The 17,485-nt window shown below is 39.7% G+C and overlaps 2 protein-coding genes across 3 annotated transcripts; one reads left to right on the forward strand and one right to left on the reverse strand.

Moving 5' to 3' along the window:
* Nucleotides 1–225: 225 nt before the first annotated feature.
* Nucleotides 226–12,177, reverse strand: miga2 (mitoguardin 2). Of its 2 annotated transcripts, none has more exons than XM_071465209.1 (16): nt 11,759–12,177; nt 10,664–10,941; nt 10,325–10,535; nt 10,108–10,223; nt 9,884–10,004; nt 9,071–9,198; nt 8,705–8,822; nt 8,337–8,443; nt 8,001–8,113; nt 7,388–7,460; nt 6,355–6,441; nt 6,101–6,199; nt 5,463–5,597; nt 5,312–5,365; nt 5,085–5,201; nt 226–4,340 (listed from the first exon to the last, which is right to left on the reverse strand). In XM_071465209.1, exons 2-16 carry the CDS (start codon nt 10,757–10,759, stop codon nt 4,140–4,142), a joined length of 1,776 nt encoding a protein of 591 aa, XP_071321310.1. In that variant the 5' UTR covers nt 10,760–10,941; nt 11,759–12,177; the 3' UTR covers nt 226–4,139. The 2 variants fall into 2 exon arrangements, with proteins under 2 accessions (XP_071321310.1, XP_071321309.1); XM_071465208.1 differs by having other exon boundaries at nt 8,337–8,464; nt 11,759–12,173.
* Nucleotides 12,178–12,837: 660 nt separating this feature from the next.
* On the forward strand, nt 12,838–17,357 carry st6galnac4 (ST6 (alpha-N-acetyl-neuraminyl-2,3-beta-galactosyl-1,3)-N-acetylgalactosaminide alpha-2,6-sialyltransferase 4). Its single transcript, XM_071465218.1, has 5 exons — nt 12,838–13,212; nt 13,303–13,449; nt 13,909–14,318; nt 15,060–15,167; nt 15,288–17,357. The coding sequence occupies exons 1-5, from the start codon at nt 13,201–13,203 to the stop codon at nt 15,472–15,474; spliced, it is 864 nt and encodes a 287-aa protein (XP_071321319.1). The 5' UTR covers nt 12,838–13,200; the 3' UTR covers nt 15,475–17,357.
* The last annotated feature ends 128 nt before the right edge of the window (nt 17,358–17,485 follow it).

Genomic DNA, 17,485 nt, shown 5'->3' on the forward strand with positions numbered 1-17,485 from the left:
ACAATGCAGTGTTTTGACCACCTTGTGGATACATACTTTTTTTTCTCACATATGTATGCTGTGCTCACTGTGTAAATATAAATAAATATATTGTCAGTGCACAGAACAGGTTGTGCTCTTTTTAAGGATCATTCATTTATGCTTTTTGGAAACAAAAATATTTTCCATAGAAAAGTTTGATTCCTGGTGGAACAAGAAATACAAACAAACTCATCTGTTGGGAAATAGCATAATAAACATAATGTTTAATAACAAAAAAAAAACGTTTAATATGGAGAATCAAAATCAATTTACAGTTTGTGCTGGCATTGTAATTTAACAATAGAAAAGACAAAAGGCATGAATAGGACACTTGTAATGTACAGCAGTGACTTTCAAAAAAAAAACAAAAAAACAAACACACAATTACTTTCCATATTTTGGCCATCTGAAATCCTTGTAAAACTCTAATCCACCCAACGTGCTAAGAAGGAGAGTCCATGCCTGCATTTTGACTTTCAAATGATTATAACTTCCTAAACACTTTCTTCATTGTATTTCTTAATGGGATTTTTAAAACTAACAATAACAATAACTACAGCTGAGCCCGGTTCTAAATGTTGCAGGAATACATTGATCAATGCATTTAAAAAAAAAAAAAAAAATCTACACTGTTAACATGCAAAGCCTGCTGGAGGAACAAATCTCTGATCATCTACTCTCATTGCACGGAAAAAGCAGACCATTCTTTTAACACAAGACTACATATCTAAATATTAGCAATTTTCCATGATTGCATTTACCTGCGTGATACATACTGCTGAGACTCTACAATAACAGGACTAAAACAAGTGAGAAGAAAGCTTTCAAAGCAGGTCATCAGGGATCGGACCACACACAGTTAAAGTTGGAGAACATTCAGCATGGATTGATGGAGACTAAACAAAAACATATGACAGTAACCAGAGTAAACAAGTTCTATAATATAGTTTTCTGGGAAATATAGCTTCTTTACTATACAGCATGTATATTCTATGTCATCAATAATATGGCTGTTCTATGATGTAATAATTCAATAGTTTGTGTAGTCAAATTCTCAAACTGAGTACTAAAAAAAGACTTATGGGACATTCCTGTATCTTTCTGCTTTTCTAATAAAGTGCAAAATGCTTAAAAACACAAAGCTGCACGTCTGTCAGAACAATTAACTAAATTACTTTCTGCAAAGACTCTATTTACAGCTGGATGTTCTGGTTCATGTTTGACAGAAAGAGAAATAATCCTACAATGCAGACTCTTGACACAGGTATTGTATTGCAGCATGTAAGAGCCAAAAAAAAAAAACATTTCTAAGCTCTGACTGTCAGAGACGTGTTGCAACAAGAGCAGTACTCAGATCATCAAGACCATAAAACACACACTTCAATGATTATGAATGACAAATCTTAATTTGGATGATAAACTATCCCCCAAGAACTAGACATCACAGAATGAGCAGACAGAAATTTTGCAGGCAACCACAAACATACACACTGTACTTCTACTGCCATTAGCAATAAATAAACTTTTCATCATATTTCATTAAGATAATTTAGTTTTTGATGGTTTCTAAAACAAAAATAAGCTACAGTCTGCATCTAGTGGAGTTACCCACGTTGGGATCGCAGAGGAAAACTCCTTTTAACTTGGCATCTTAGTGCCCCCGCAGTGTCTCTGTGCTCCAACAAGCTCACGGTATTGGGAAAACAAAGAGAACTCAGGGCGCTATCATCAGTGCGCTTGTGTATGTTACAGTCTGACTCTATTATACCCGCTTCTTCCATACAACTCGCCATGGAATCAGAAACAAAAACGATATCTTTGCGAGGACTGCTACTGTGGCACTGTTTTACTTAGAGGTCCTGTCAATTTTAAAATGGGCTTGGAGGAAGGCAAGTGACACATAGTATGTGTAAAGTGATGGAAAATGTCCATGTGTGTTTCTGATCAATTATCACACTTTGGCAGAGTATTTCTTTCTTTTTTTTTTTTTTTTTTTTTTTTTAAACAATGTGTCTGAAGGTGTTAGATTGTGTTCACTGTGTGCACTTTGTTATAACCATGAGCATTGGCCTTTTTCACAGAGGACATTTTGACGCAGTAGAAAAAGCACAGGCGTGAATAATGAAATTAATGATAGCCATTTAGCTGCTTCAGTTTCAAGGTCCTGGTGTTAAGTGGTGTGAAGTGGAAGATCTACTCAGATCCTAGTAAAAGTAGCAATACCACATTGTTGTGGTAAAGGTAATTACTCCATTACAAGTAAATGTCTTGCATTCAAAAACCTCCCAATCTCATGCAGACGTTTCTGAGTATAATCACGTTTTAATAAAATATGTTCTTAAAACAAATCTCTGTGCAGTAAGAATACTTTTTTTCTGCAGAGTCTGCAGCGAGACAAAATGAAGCCGGTTGCTGTACAAGAAATATGAAATATGAATCTGTTTTGGGAAATACTTGAAACTGCATTGGAAATATGATGGAATATTTTTATTGCACTGTTAGCTGCCAAATAAATGTAACGGAGTAAAAAGTACAAGTAGAATGAAATGGAAAAACTTGAGTAAAGATACTTAGTAACTTTCCACCACTACTGACATGGCATACTGGGACCCTTGAATAAAACAGTGTCATTGATAAGAAGGAACACTTGTGCTTTTTCCTTCTATGACAATGACAAATGACTGCTGTTAAAAATAAAACCTACAGAGTAACAACAGCAGATATTTTTTTTTCTAATCTACTCATTTTATACTTATATACAGCAAGTAACTTGTAAGAGTCGAATAACAATCAGACTCAGTGAGTACTACTGTTCTGAATGTTGTGAAACAACATTGAAAACAGATTTATATGTTCATATAACTTGTGTTTAGATACTTTTTTCTAAAATGATTGCAATATTTTATTTATTCTATCTTCGGTGAATCAAACTTAGCTGGTTTAACAATTTAGGCCCAAATAATTGGAAGCAATTCAAGTGGCTCATTAATTGTTAGAATTTGAACGTTATGCATCACCTAATATTGATTTCAAGTTACACCCTGAGAGCAGACATTATTCAAGATATTTGTTTTCTGTTACACCTTCAAAACTGGCAACAATCCTCTGTGAAAACAGACATTTCATTGTTTGTTATTTTCAGTCCTTTGTGCCTCTGTGCCATTTAAAAATCGACAACATTTGTGTTATTCATCGCCTGATAAAAATCGAGGGATCACTGTGGCTTAATCATTTGTATCTTAGCTGGACCACTGCAATTGTCCACTCTGGCTGAGAAGACTATATGAGAAGTGGGGATAATCTAATGTCTATATGATTAACATGTTAGCACCCTACACTAATTTTACATGATGTCTTTTTTGAATATAACACAACCTCTCTGATATGTCACATCTTAGCCTGCTTGATTAAACCAAACTGGAATAAATACTTCTTCAAATTAGAGAGGATTTAAGGATCATCAGTGAGAAATTCATTACGTCCTTCGTCACGCAGCACAAGTCTTCAGCCGGCCAAGGTTGTCAGGAATTATCATGGATTTAACAAATATCCTTGCCCCTTTAATATAAAACATAAAACATCACACCATTTCTTTTCACAGAATAATGAAGACTATGATATCCCCATCCGATTCACCGGTCAGGTGAAAGAAAGGTTACGATGCAACCACTAGTTCTCCGAAGACACTCGCTCCATGTGGAGTTATAGCGTAGAAGGCCCAGTCCTTGTGTTTTTTTAGGAGTCACCCAACGAGGCAGAGACAGGTCCTCACATGTCTGAGATTACATGACTACAGTAGGCATTGTCGAATCACAACACAGCAGCTGATAACAAGGTAGAGGTGGAAATCACATGACCTGGCCAGTCTCCCTCATTAGTACCAGTGATACTGTAGATGTAGTGAAAATATATCCTCTTACAGTGGTTGTGTTTGATGAACACAGACGAATGAATGATTAATTCTGGTTCACAGTGTATCAAAGGAGCACGGTTGAATCCAGTCTTGATGTAGGTACAGAATAAGTGTTGAGTTACGACTCCTTGCTGTTCCCTACTGGTTATCCCGCCACATTTGGCCTGTACAAGCCCTTGTGGAGCCCTTTGTGACCTTTGTCATCTTAGTTGGGCCCTGAAGAGCCCTCCGTGTCTCTGGGCAGGGCGCCATTGAGCTCTAGAAGGCTATCGATTCCCAGATACCCCAGTAAAATCTCGCTCCGGCGGTGGGAGAGGTTCAGGACGTCCTCAGCCAAGCACTGAGCAGAGGTGAAGCGGACCTTGTCGTGATCAAACATATCCTTAAGGTACTGCACAATTTGTTGCTGCAGAGGAGAGGAGTGGAATGAATGACAGAAACTGATACGCAACATAACAGTGATTGTAACCTTAATTCTAGTCCTTAACTTTAGTCCTACTCAGCTTGTGCAAACAATTGTAAAAGATCTTCTGTGGCTCTGGAGGAGCTTAGTCACGTTTGGAAAAAAATAAGCCTAATGATGTCATCAGGGTTATTTCAGCTTGGTCTACCAGACAGCCTGTTTTACAAACTAGTAGTATGGAGTCTAACACAGAGGAAGCCTGATGCTGCATTCATGTCATATCAAGTTGTAATTATGACTGGGACTGGGAGCTCTGACATATCTGACTTGGTCCTAAATAATACAGTAGCAACAGGAAGTTGTTCGTTTGTATTGCCAGTGTGCAGTATTTTTACCAGTCACTCAGCTCTGTAATCATACAACCCTCTTGAGTTGTCCTCTGATGTATAAGCTGTAAACATGTAAATCTGTGTCATCTCTTCCAACCATCTCATATGATCTCAAAGGAGTTTTAAATCGAAAGTTGCTTTCGATTTAAAACTCCTTTGAGATACTATGACCTGGACAAATGAGAATATTCACAGGCTTATCTCATATGATGTGAGAGAGAGTGAGAGAGAGAGAACTCCATGTCATACACAGTTGTTTGTACGGTCCTCCCTCCCGTTGTTCTGCTCTGATTGTTAAATGTAAATAATTAATGCTTTGTTTGTGATGACAACACACAACATCACAACATGCTCTCACCTTGAAGATGGTGCACACTTCACTTAGGTGCTGCCTGGGTCCCAAAAACCCAAAAGCTAAAACTGGGCTCACATGTTCTGATATGGAATAGAAGTGGGAGATAAAACCATCAGGAACCTATGGACAGAAGAAATATGGCTGTGAAAACCAAAGATAAACATATAACTGTGCTTTGAAAAATAAAATGCAATAAAAAGCACTCAGTTTTCAAACTGGCTCAAACTCACCATAAGCAGACGCCTTTTTGCTTTTAGGACAGACCAGCAAGCAGTCGCCAGAGCCTAAGAGAAAAACACAACTGTGTTACGGGAGTAAGTTACTCACCAGCTGGTGGTTTAATGAGGGATTTTGTGCGTTCGCATGTGAGTGAAAATTAACCGTCTCTTTAAAGCTGTCAGAGAGCCAGCGATTCCTCAGCACAGCCACCACAGAGGAGGGAGGGCTCTCCAGGTCTTCAAAAGCATCCATCAGGATGAAGTCCAACACTATGTCGAAGAAGTTCATACACACCACCTGCAGAGATCATGACATGTGGAACCCGACAGCGCTTTGTTATAAATGTGACAGTGATGCATACAGAATGAATGAGTAATTTGCATAAAAAAAGGGACTGTTTTCCAGTTACACAGTCAACTACTGCATGACCCCCAGAAAGAAGCTTTACACTGAGTAAAGCAGAGAGTAACCTGACTGTGGGACGCCCTTCAGTTAAAGTTTCGTTCAGAGTAGTCACAGGGTTTCTCAGGTTCAGGTAAACTGTCTGAGTTTCCCTGAGTATCCATGAATAAATCAATAAACGCATTCGCTTAGAGCAATACTGTTAGAATTAAAAAGTGACATATCATTTAGTCAGTCTTCTTAAGAACTGACCATCTTAAAAAGCCTGATATATTTCTGAGCCACCGTTTACACACGCAGGGTCTGACACCTACATGCAGTTATGTTCGGAGGCGCATTCTGAAAAACAAAATGAAGAGGAGATTCAGTAACAAGACACGAGTGACAGCATTTCTCACCCCTCGGCCCTCCAGCTCCATCTTAGTGACGGGCCATGTTTCCTCTCTCTGAGTGTAAAGCAGCATGTCCTCGTAGCTCTCTAGGAAAGCTTTGGGGCTCTTGAGTTAAAGCAAAAAAAAAAAAAAAAAGAGCACAAGTAATTAGTTACAGCTGTGTAAATATGTCCATAGAAGCAGAATCTTGTTCTGTTGATCCAAATTACACAAGTTAACAATAGAGGATCCAAATGAGATTTTTATTTAAATTTTTTTACCTTGTTTGCCTTTACCATTAACCCTGTAATCATCTGCTTCCCGGTCTCCATGAAAAACGTGCGATGAGTTTCATCTAACAAAAGGACCTGAAAGGAAAAAACATTATCAGGCTTTTTTTCTATAGTAATTTCTATAATAATAAGGTAAGTTACACAGTGGGCATTTGTCTTTATCACAATGTGTAGGAAACAAAGTGTAATGTTGTACAGGCTGCAATTTATTATTTTTAACATGCATCAAAACCAAATCCAGCTCCACAATGAACTTAAAAATCGAGTCATGTTTCTCAAGAGTCTCAAGAGAAAACACACAAGCAGATAAACACAGAAGAGTTCAAGACATTTGCTCAAAACAGAGCAGATATGAATGCTCCCTTAAGCTCCAGCTGTGCAATTGTCCACATATGAGATATAAAGCAGTGTTTTTTTTTCTGAGCCTAAAGAAAAAAGTTTAAAATCAAAAGCTGTGCAGATAAAGACTGATAGTATCATCCATTTTTTACGTGTAAGGGAACACCATGAGTCACCTCTCCTGACTGCAGCTGCTGTCTTCATCTTCACTAACCTCGTAGCTTTTGTCTGGATGCTGCCTAAGCAAAGAAACCTGACTCTCTGCCTGTGGCTGCTACGACTGTACCTGCACAGAGGCAGCATATTTCTATATCAGGTTTGTTTGGAGTGTGCTGCAAGGTTTCTACTAGTGTCTCGTTACATTATTTGACAACAGAGATGATGATTCCGGCAAAAAGAAAGACAAGCAAAAGTGACAGATAAAACTTAAAATAAATATTTGTTTTTACTTGCATCATCTCTATTGTCACAACAATATTTAGCAAATGGACTGTGTGATTCATTGCTAGCGATTTAGAAGATTGGCAATCATATACAATTATTAACATTACTATTAATATTATTATTTTAAATCAAGACAGCCTTCCTGCTAGAGGACATCATAAAAGAGGAGAAGAAGAAAATCACAAATCATTGTAAAAAATGGAAGTTTTGAAATATAAAATAATGGGCTGAAACAAACCTGAAATGCTTGTCTCACACAATGAAGTTTGGCAAGGAAGTCTTGATCACCATAACATTCAAGTAGTTCAGTCCTGGTAAAAAGAGACAGATATGAAATTCCAAGTTGATATGGCAAACAGCTGCTTATTTTCACATACAGCAGAACCAGAGCAACACAACCAATCATTTATAGTTGCGTTTCTGGCCACTTGATGAATGAATGATTATTTTCATCACTTTATCTTGCCATAAACCAGCCCCTTCCTTTGGAACTACAGTTTGTGGACAGCTGAACTACCTACGACTTGCACCGTCGTCCTCCACAGATCGGTTGTTTGAGACAGACAGAGTGAAGCGTAGTCGAGCTTGTGTGTATGAATATGGTAGTTCAATGGTTGACAAAATGTCAACAGAGCTTTTTTTGTTGCATGCTACTTCTGGAAATGATGCTGATGAATGAGAGTTATGGGCTGTAAAACCAAAACAATGAGGGAAAAGATACTGAAACACTCCACACACCTGAGGTCAACTGATAATTCTACGTGCATGTATGACTGAGAGTGACTCCTTTGACATTACACACAGTCATCGCAGCTTTAAGTATATAAGTGAAAAGGCTGAACTTGAGTTACCTCAGGGACCTATAGGACACTTTGCCCTCCCGGACCAGAGACAAGGCTTCTTCATAAAGAGCTGCTGGCTTAAGTGGCTGGTAGACTTCTTCTAGAGCCATGGCATCAAACAGCTGCACAGACAAAACACACATACCTCATTACACAGTCCATGTACTGTATGTTACATGCAGAAAAAGCTGCAGACATGATTGGATCACCTGGACTTAAGAGTGTACTTGAATGTGTACCTGATACAAACACGGGGGGGGGGGGGGGGTGTGTGTGTGTGTGTGTGTGTGTGTGTGTGTGTGTGTGTGTGTGTGTGTGTGTGTGTGTGTGAGGAGAGGAACTCACCTCTGCAGCTGAGAAGAAGGAGTCATCAGAGGTAACAGTAAGCGCATCATCGTCTTGCAGTCTGTGGAAACTCTCCACTTGAGGTAAAATAAGAGTTCCTTCGCTTTCTGATAAAGGATCAAGACAAACTGTGATAACAGAGATATAAAATATGTTCCCTCACTGTAAAAACAGAAACTGTATTGCTGTACATACTGATTAAGTTCAACATTTAATTCATCCTCCTCAAACAATACCAAGTTCTTTCTTGCAGTGCAGATCTCTCATTAATCCTCAGTCTTGAGCACCATAATCCAAATTTCTTCTCTCTGAATAATAACATTTCTACGCTCTTTTAAGGTCACATAAAAGCTCAACGTGACTCTTACCAAAGTCTGCCAGCACACTGTCTGTTGGGATGCTGCTGCCGAAATCCTCTTGCAGGTGGTACGCCCTGTGCAGTAGTGTCTCTAACTTCTCAGCAAACACTTTATTACGGCCTTCACCCTATAATCAAGGAAAAAAACATTTAACAAGACCAAAGTTACTTTAATATTATGTGATAAATCTTTTTAATTTTAGGATTAACTTAATGTATTTCACTTATACTGCATTGGCACTGTGACACACCTGTGACTAAACCAACAACATCTCAATTACAGTAGGTGAAATTCCACCATGAAATTCGACAGTGAACTTGAACTGCAAAGTGATCCAGCCATGTACAAGGCTGGTAATGACTGTTTTATGGTTACCATGGGAAAGTCTGCACACATTGCCCCCTGCAGAGCGAGGCTATTGTTGCTGGAGGTCGAATGGGTGTGATGGCGAATATTCAGGGCCTGTTCCCACTTTCGCAGAGCTTCCTCAAACAGTTCCATCCCTAGCAGGAAAAGAGCATTGAGACTTAACCAAACTGTCTATTTGTGAGACAGAAAGCCAAAACAACGGGCTAAGAGTGGCACAGAATTGCAGCCACTGGTGCTATTTCTCATTGGTTTTAGTGCTGGAGCAGTTATTAATTCAAAAATCTAAAATACTGCTTAATGCTGTTTAAGTCACCTTAAGTCTCAGAATTCAAATACTTCGTGCAGGATAATCCAAATGTCCAACAACAGCACCATTGGTCCACTAGTCAAGCAATTACCCGATTACATCCAAGATTTCCCCATTTGTTCTACTCTACAGCATCAAGTTAACACTCCCTTTGCACAATTTGGGAAACACTATTATAATTATGGGTAGCTTGTACCTTAATGCAACCATAAAATGTTTACCAGACATCGAAAAATAACTTTGACATGATACTAAAGATTCAAAGATTAAGCATTCAGAATGAACTGATATGTGATTGCAGCTCATTTTACTCAGTCAATGCAGTAAAAATAAGTTGTACCATTTTTATATTACAGCTGTCACCAAAACAGAGAGTTTTGTTTTATGATCCATTGTTATTTCTGATTAACAAGTACTTAGGGCAAAGGAAAAGTGAAGCTCATCTATCTGACCCTTACATTATATCTTGGATGTCACATTTTTTTAAACCTGAAATAATAGTAAATACCTACCCATTAAATACAGATTCTCTGCATTAGCGTCTTCTACTGCCCCTGACTCTTCCACCACAGGCTCTGCTTCCCAGGGGGTGGATGGATTGGCAGATTGATTTGGGGAGCTTGGTACCCGCATCTATGCCAAAAACACACATCGAAGACAAATTAAAAAAAAAAATAAGACAAAGAGGAATAAGGAAAAAATGCCAGCAAACAAGACAATGGAGCATGAAACTAACGGATGCCAAGCTGTGAGAGGAGCTGGAGTGTTTACTGGGAGCCAGGGAAGAAATTCCACTCAAGGTGTCATTGCTCCTGGTACTCGGACTCATCATCTGCCGACCAGTAAACGGACCTGCACAGAAAAAAAAAAAAAAAAAAAAACACATTCTCTTGTTTGGATATATCTAAGTAGAAGTCAGCATTTCAAAATTTACAACCAAAAGCCATACACACCTCTTTTTAATGAAGAGGGTCTTCCTGTCTTCATCAGTGCTTCAGGTACTCCCACTGTCTTCTGGCCCTCCTTCCCTTGTGCTGCCTGCTTCCTTTTTCTCCCCCGCCTTTTGAGCTGATGAGCGGTGAGAGCCAGAGCTACACTGCCCAGCGCTGTGGCAAACAGCACTTTCTTCAAGCTTGGGGTAAGCTTTAGCTGAGAAAATATGGACTGAAAGGAGGAAAGGCAAACATGAGCTGTCATCCTTGACATCAATTTAGCCATTGTTACTAATTTTTCATTTCACAAGTGTGCAAAGGATGGATGCAAAACGTAACTGTAAATGCAAAGTGTTTTACCTGTCCAAATGTGGAATAGAGAAAGACCGGTATTTCCGCTACAGTCATGGCTAAAGCCTGGGCAATGGACATCCCGTCCGCTCGTTTGACTGACATCTCAGGAACTGAACTGCCTTCAGGCCACAGTTCTCCAGAGCTCCCTCACGTTCACCCTAAATGAGGTTTCCTCTCTGCTCTGAGATCAGCCAGCTCAGAGCCTGCTGATGAACCGTCTGTCGTCATTCACTCCTGACCTTGTGCTCCACACTAGTCCAGTGGCTGACTGCTGTTTTATTACCCTGCAACAGATAAGACATTAGTTTTGGAAACTGTCTCAGCGCTCAAGCATCCTCTCTTTAGAGCTGCATTAAACTGCAGAGGCCCCGCAATGATAAAGACATGGCAACAATAGTGCTGTTGATTCCAGGGCGAAATCCAGACAGAATTAAGTTGCAAAGGTTCAGGGTTTAGGCTGGGAAGATCAAGCTCGCATTAACTGTTAAGCAGCACAGCAACTTGACATCCTGCCAGCTGACTACCTATCTACTCTGTCTGGTATGCAGCCAGTTGTCCAGCCTGCCTCACACCTACGCTACATGGCAAACAGCAGGTGCGGCTCCAGCGTGACAGACTGGCTGACTTTTTCTGTCTAATTCAAGAAAACATCGACTGATTAAAAACTGTGCAATCATTTTCCAGCCAGACAGGACAAATTATTGATGATGCAGAAGCTATTAGTTACCAGACTTGGACTATAAGGTGAATGTCAAGCTAAGCAAGTAGTCAGAGGCCGTGAGTCAACCCTGACTGCACTTTTTCAACTTTTACCTAAAATTAATAGCAGGTCTGGACTCTGGTTTTCGAAAATGTTGGTAATGGCGAGTATAATCAGTACAAGCAAGCAGGCAACAGCCTTCACAGGCGAGCATGCTAACGTTAGCTGGCACACTTAGCTAGCCCAGCTCAGCCTGATGTGCCAGTTCACATCACAGCATCACCCGGTCAACCGGACACAAGCTGTGGGGCTTTGAACTGACACCTAAGAGGCTTCGGTAACTCTGCTTACAGCACATCAGCGGCACAACTAATAACATAATCCCTTTCACAGGTACATACCGTGGGCATCCAAGGCGGCAGGGAAGGACATTCCTCTGTCACAGTCAGTGAAAGCCGCACACTAGATTTTTGCTCGGGGGCGGTACTTTCGAGATGCACGGGAAGTGACACGACCGTGAACCAATTAGATGCGGAGTCCAGAAGGCGAATTCTTTTGTTGACCAATAGAATGACAGGTAGGAGGGGCAAATACTTTTACAATCCAATCACGTCGTAGATCATGGAGCGTCGTTGCCGCCCGGACAAAAATCAGAAGGTAAAAGCAGCTGTCAAAAAGTTTCCTGACAGTTCCTGTATTTGTGAAACAGTCATTAAAATACCATGAAAGACATTCAAATTAGTGATTTTTTGTTATAATAACACTTTTCTCATTAAAACTAACTAACGTTTACGATTTCGTATTGTGGAAAGCTGATTTTACGAGTGGCACTTAAAGGCAACATTACCCCACCACTGGACCGTTAAACCCGCAAGAATAACCACAAAGGGTTGTTTCCGGTTTGGGCATTCACTTTTCAAAATAAAAGTGCAACAGATTAACCAATGTGCAGCATATTACAAGGTAGTTACAGTATAGCCGTCGTTTTAGTTCAGATTGATGCATGGGTGGATAGCTAGAGCTGTCTATCGCTTCAGTCACTGCATTTCAATAAGTGTATATCTTCTATATTGTCTCTATATTGTAAACAACAGGCTTATAGAAGTGTGATGACCTTTATCTCAAAACCTCTATTGTATTATTGTATGTTATGTACAGTAGAAGGGCAAGTTTCTATATTTATACAGACTACAGACTACTACTACAGAAAAGGGGTGTCTAAAATAAAATAATATCCAATAACATCTGGTTATTATGAAAATGAATGAGGATATTTCATCAATAGTGGCCTCAGTTTTCATAAAATCTTCAGTTATTAAAAATCGTTGGTTCACTTATATATTTTGCACAAGTTATTAATATGATTTTTTTCATCGTGTTTAATTTTTTTTAAATTTTATTCATGTATTTCATATTTAACTCTTTTAGGGGAGGGTTCCATAGCTCGTATGACACTTTTGTTGTGAAAGTCGGACCGGAAGCTATGTACTGGGTAGAGGAACGTAGAACTGATTTAGGGCCTAGAAATCGTTAAAAGGCCACTGTGTCAACAAACCGTGTGAGATAACAGCAGGCAGACAGATTGTATAATTCTTAATTCAAACATGGTGTAGATAAGCCAAGAATATTGGACCTGTGGTCAGCCTGGGGGTGAACACTGAAGGTGGCAGGAGAGGAAAAGGATTCTGGATTTGAGGGCTGAGGAAAGGACCCAGGAGAATATGTAAATATGAATCCTCCGGGGCTGGGGTCGTCTCTCTCGCCGCTTCTACATCAAGTTACACGGCTGGAAAAATGAGTCCCGTCGGGCTCTCTGCAGCAGGGCTTTCCCAAAGGCCTTGATATGAAATCCCTGGTAAGGACGAGCCCCATACATTAGATTCACATCTAGTACATGTCCGGATGTGCACTCTTCAACCCTGAACCACTGTGATGTGCTTCGCAGATGCTCCGCTGGCTTTGCCTGCTCAGCCTGAGCCTTCCTCTGCTCTTTTGGTTTGGACATGTGATCACACGGGACGGTCCATCGCCTGCTGTTCAAAGCACCGGGCTGAGGGGCTACAAGAGGATCAGCCCCGGCAGGATGGAGCAGGTGAGAGGCAGGGCTCCGGGACTCAGTCACTCAAATATGGCCCCTCAAGAGGTTTGGGTCCAAGTGAGAACGGGAATGGAAAAAAATGCCCAAATCCGAGAGTGCTGAACTTGTGGAGACCCTCCCAAGAAGACTCAAAGCTGGGACTGTGGCCAAAGGGTGTTATGCAAAGTACTGAATAAAGAGTAGGACAGTTTTGTTAATGAGAGCTTATAGTGTTCACTATGTTATATTGGGTAATTGAGTTTAGATTGAGGAGCAAAACTGGCAATCTTATCCATTTAAGATTAAATCTACAACACAGTAAAGTGTGCAAAAGGTGAAGGGGTCTTAATACTTTTTGATTCCACTATCAAGTGTGTAACTGAAAGGATTATTAATATTCCCGTTGTTGTTGTTGTTATTGTTCTGCACAAAGCACAACCTAAAACAGCTTTTTTATCTTCACTTCGTCAACAGTTTTTCGACATGCACTGCAACCACTGTGCCTTGGTCTCCAGCTCAGGTCAGATGCTCGGAGCCGGTGTTGGTGAGGAGATTGACAGAATCGGATGTGTCATCCGGATGAATAATGCCCCCACACGAGGATATGAGAAGGACGTTGGGAACCGCACCAGTATCCGGGTTGTGTCTCACACCAGTGTTCCCCTGTTGGTAAAAAATGAGCGCTACTATTTCCAGCAGTCAGCAGACACTGTGTATGTGTTCTGGGGTCCTGACAGGAACATGAGGCAAGATGGGAAAGGACGCATCTTTAACGCACTCCTGAAAATAGCAAAGAAGTATCCAAATGTCCGAATCTACGCTGTGACCAGAGAGAAGATTCAGTACTGTGACAGTGTGTTTCAGAATGAAACAGGAAAAAACAGGTACAGTTTGAGTTGATAAATGAAAGCTTTGACTGATGCACTGTTTATTTTGTTTGCCATATGCTTCAGTAAAGCAACATAAGAAGTGAACAAAAGTAAACAAACATAAGACAAGTTAATGTTATATTAGTTGTAACACAAAATTAACTAATCAACACTTTAGCAGTTAATAAGCTCAAAATTCTTACAAATACATGAATATATTAAACATACCTTGTTGCCACTTTCAACTGGAGCTTAGCTCTCTCTGCTCCTGTTCAGCTTTATTAGTGTTATTTCTGGCATTTTGCAATACAGGGTCCCCAGGCCTCTGGAGTTTAACTGGGGACATTAGCGTTAGGTGGTGTGCATGTTAACCATTACTGTTACTGTTTACCATTAACTCACATTTTACAGTCTATGTTTGTCACCTTTGCCCAACAACCCTTGTGAAACCCCGTGAAAAACAATACACTTACAAATGTAAACTTTACACATTTTAGTTGGGAACCACACAATGGTTAGATGCCATTTACAATGAGTTTGGTTTTTACTAATGATGCATTGTGCAGATAATGACTGGTATAAGTTTTAGGCTTTTATTGTGGCAATGTATTTGGCATTTTTTCCACTATTTTTTTAATGTAAAAAAATGACAGAAAGCTTATGAGTTGCCAATGTATTTTTCTGTGAGTTGACAGATCATTTGGGCTCTACTTTTAAACATGTTTTTTAAGAAGAGACGTTTGTTCTCTCATTCAGAATGAAGACGGGGGCGTTTCTCAGCACCGGATTTTTCACAATGATTCTGGCGATAGATATGTGTGACACAATCCATGTCTATGGGATGATCGATGATAACTACTGCAGGTAAGACATTTAAAATTATACCTGGAGTACATTTGTGATCTACACTTAAGCTCCATCTTTTTGACAATTTAGTATCCCATATAACCTTTCCCTTCCTCTGGTATTTTCTCCTTCTGACAGTCGGGGCAATCACAGTGTTGTTCCTTACCACTACTATGAGCAAAACCGAATCAATGAGTGCAGGATGTACAAGGTCCACGAGCACACGCAACGCGGGGGCCATCGCTTCATCACTGAGAAGGCCATCTATGCCAAATGGGCGACGCGGCATAAAATTCAGTTTAAACACCCCTCTTGGAGCCTCTGAGGAAGGAGATCCTGAAACTCAAAAGATGCTCTTTGACTATACAGTGGTATTCACTTCTGATTTTCTCTGCTGAAGATTTTTATGTTGCTCGAGCAGGAACTTTGTCAACATAATATATTACTGACGGACTCCCAATATACTCCAAGTATATTTTTTTACCAAACCAACATTTTTTTATTCACTATGAGCAATTTGATACTGGCTCATAGTGGGGAAAAATGACCTGCAACCACAAATATGAAAAAACACGTTTTATTAAGATAATCAAATTTACCACCATTTAAGTTGTAACACCCTCAGTTCTAAATATTCCAATCATGTATAGCCATATGTCAGTATAGACACTGATAAAATATAATAAGCCACTAAACTAGGCACTAAAAGCAGTTTATACCAAAGCATACACTATTTAATTTCTTTATAACTGTGCCTTGACTATCAGTCATGTTTTATTGTGCAATCTGGCCAGTGTAATTTAAAACTACAACATGCACCTTTACTCTGTGAGACAGAAAGTGTACTGGAACCAATCATTTTCATTCATGATCAGTCTGGTGTTTGCGAAAATAAACACCAGATTGATCACAAATGAAAATAATTCATCTCTTAACAGACAGTATTAAAATAAATGTCCACTACTTGAGTCAATTTACAATTTTAGATCAAGAAAACCAGAAAGAACCAGACAATCTTTGCATTAAAAAATGAGTTGAATGATAAATCAGCTATCAGAAAAGTTTGATTATTTGCTGACTAATCATTCCAGTTCTAGTATTGTTTTTCCTGCCCTCCTCCCTGTCATGGGGTCAGTATTTTTGCCTCAAAACATTACAATCTCTCAAATGATATGTCTGCTTTGAAGCAGAGTCAAGTACAAAGCTTAAGTAAACCAGAGTCCATGGACAGACTGCAATTCTGAAAAGAAAATATAAACTTTGATGATTTCAAGCAAGTGCTGTTTGTGGGACATTTCACGTGATGATCCTCTTCTTTCCTCCAGTGTTTTTCGACGCTGTGGCTGCTTATAAAACAGACAACATGCTGGATACGGACGCAGATTCAGGCTGTTACTTTAGTCTTCAACTACTTACTGTTGGATGCTGAAGCTTTAAGCTGTTTACTTGCCCTTACTGCAACCAGTTACAGTGTTTTGATGCTTGAAGTAGCACTAAGCTTATCATTTAACGAAAACCATAGGATCATGTTAATGTGAATAGTGTTCAGATGTTTCCATAAAGTCCTGAGTGCCATTTAACCCAAACAGTGTGTTACTGTGACATCAGTGGTTTAACATGGGTGATGGAGCCTTGTGTCATTGTTTGTATTTTGGTCCATCATTTCATGTATCCTCATGCCACACCCACACACACACACACACACACACACACACACATACACACACATACATATAAAACCACTTTCTCACTCGCATACAGCACATGGCACATGTATACGTGATCATGTTCAGATCAGTCACACAGCAGACAGTATTAAAACAGAGAGGTCTACCCTCCATCACTCCCGGTTTTCTGCAACACAGACTTAAAAATGGTTGACCCTTTATATTGTGCTGCCTGTTTACAATGAAAACTATAGTGCTGCCTTTTCAGTTGCATAATGCTTACATTGTGACTAATTCCAAAGACTGTAATAGTATTTGCACTACTGCGCAAACTACTGTGTCAAAGTGTTGTGCTGCGTCTAGATTTCAAACATGACCTGTTGTAATTCAAATGTATTATTAATGACTTTCAGTAAGGATGCTTCTGTAGTGAACCGTGCAAAGTAAAAACTTGAATGTAAACTTGACCGCTGGCCATTGCTAGTGCGAGATGGGTGTCATCGTGAATAAATGTGCTTGAATAAATGTGCTGTCAAATGGGGTCTGCTTGTGTGTGTGTGTGAGGATGGCAAATGACTTCCTTTGTATCTACACGTAGATTTAGATGAAGGTGCGTGAAACATGTTTCCACTCATTGTAAGAAATCCTAGAACAAAGTGCTCATGTACA

The sequence above is a fragment of the Trachinotus anak genome, unplaced genomic scaffold (genome assembly GCF_046630095.1).
Source record: "Trachinotus anak isolate AG129_WGS33_773 ecotype Australia unplaced genomic scaffold, CSIRO_AGI_Tana_v1 ptg000028l, whole genome shotgun sequence".
Classification (NCBI taxonomy): domain Eukaryota; kingdom Metazoa; phylum Chordata; class Actinopteri; order Carangiformes; family Carangidae; genus Trachinotus; species Trachinotus anak.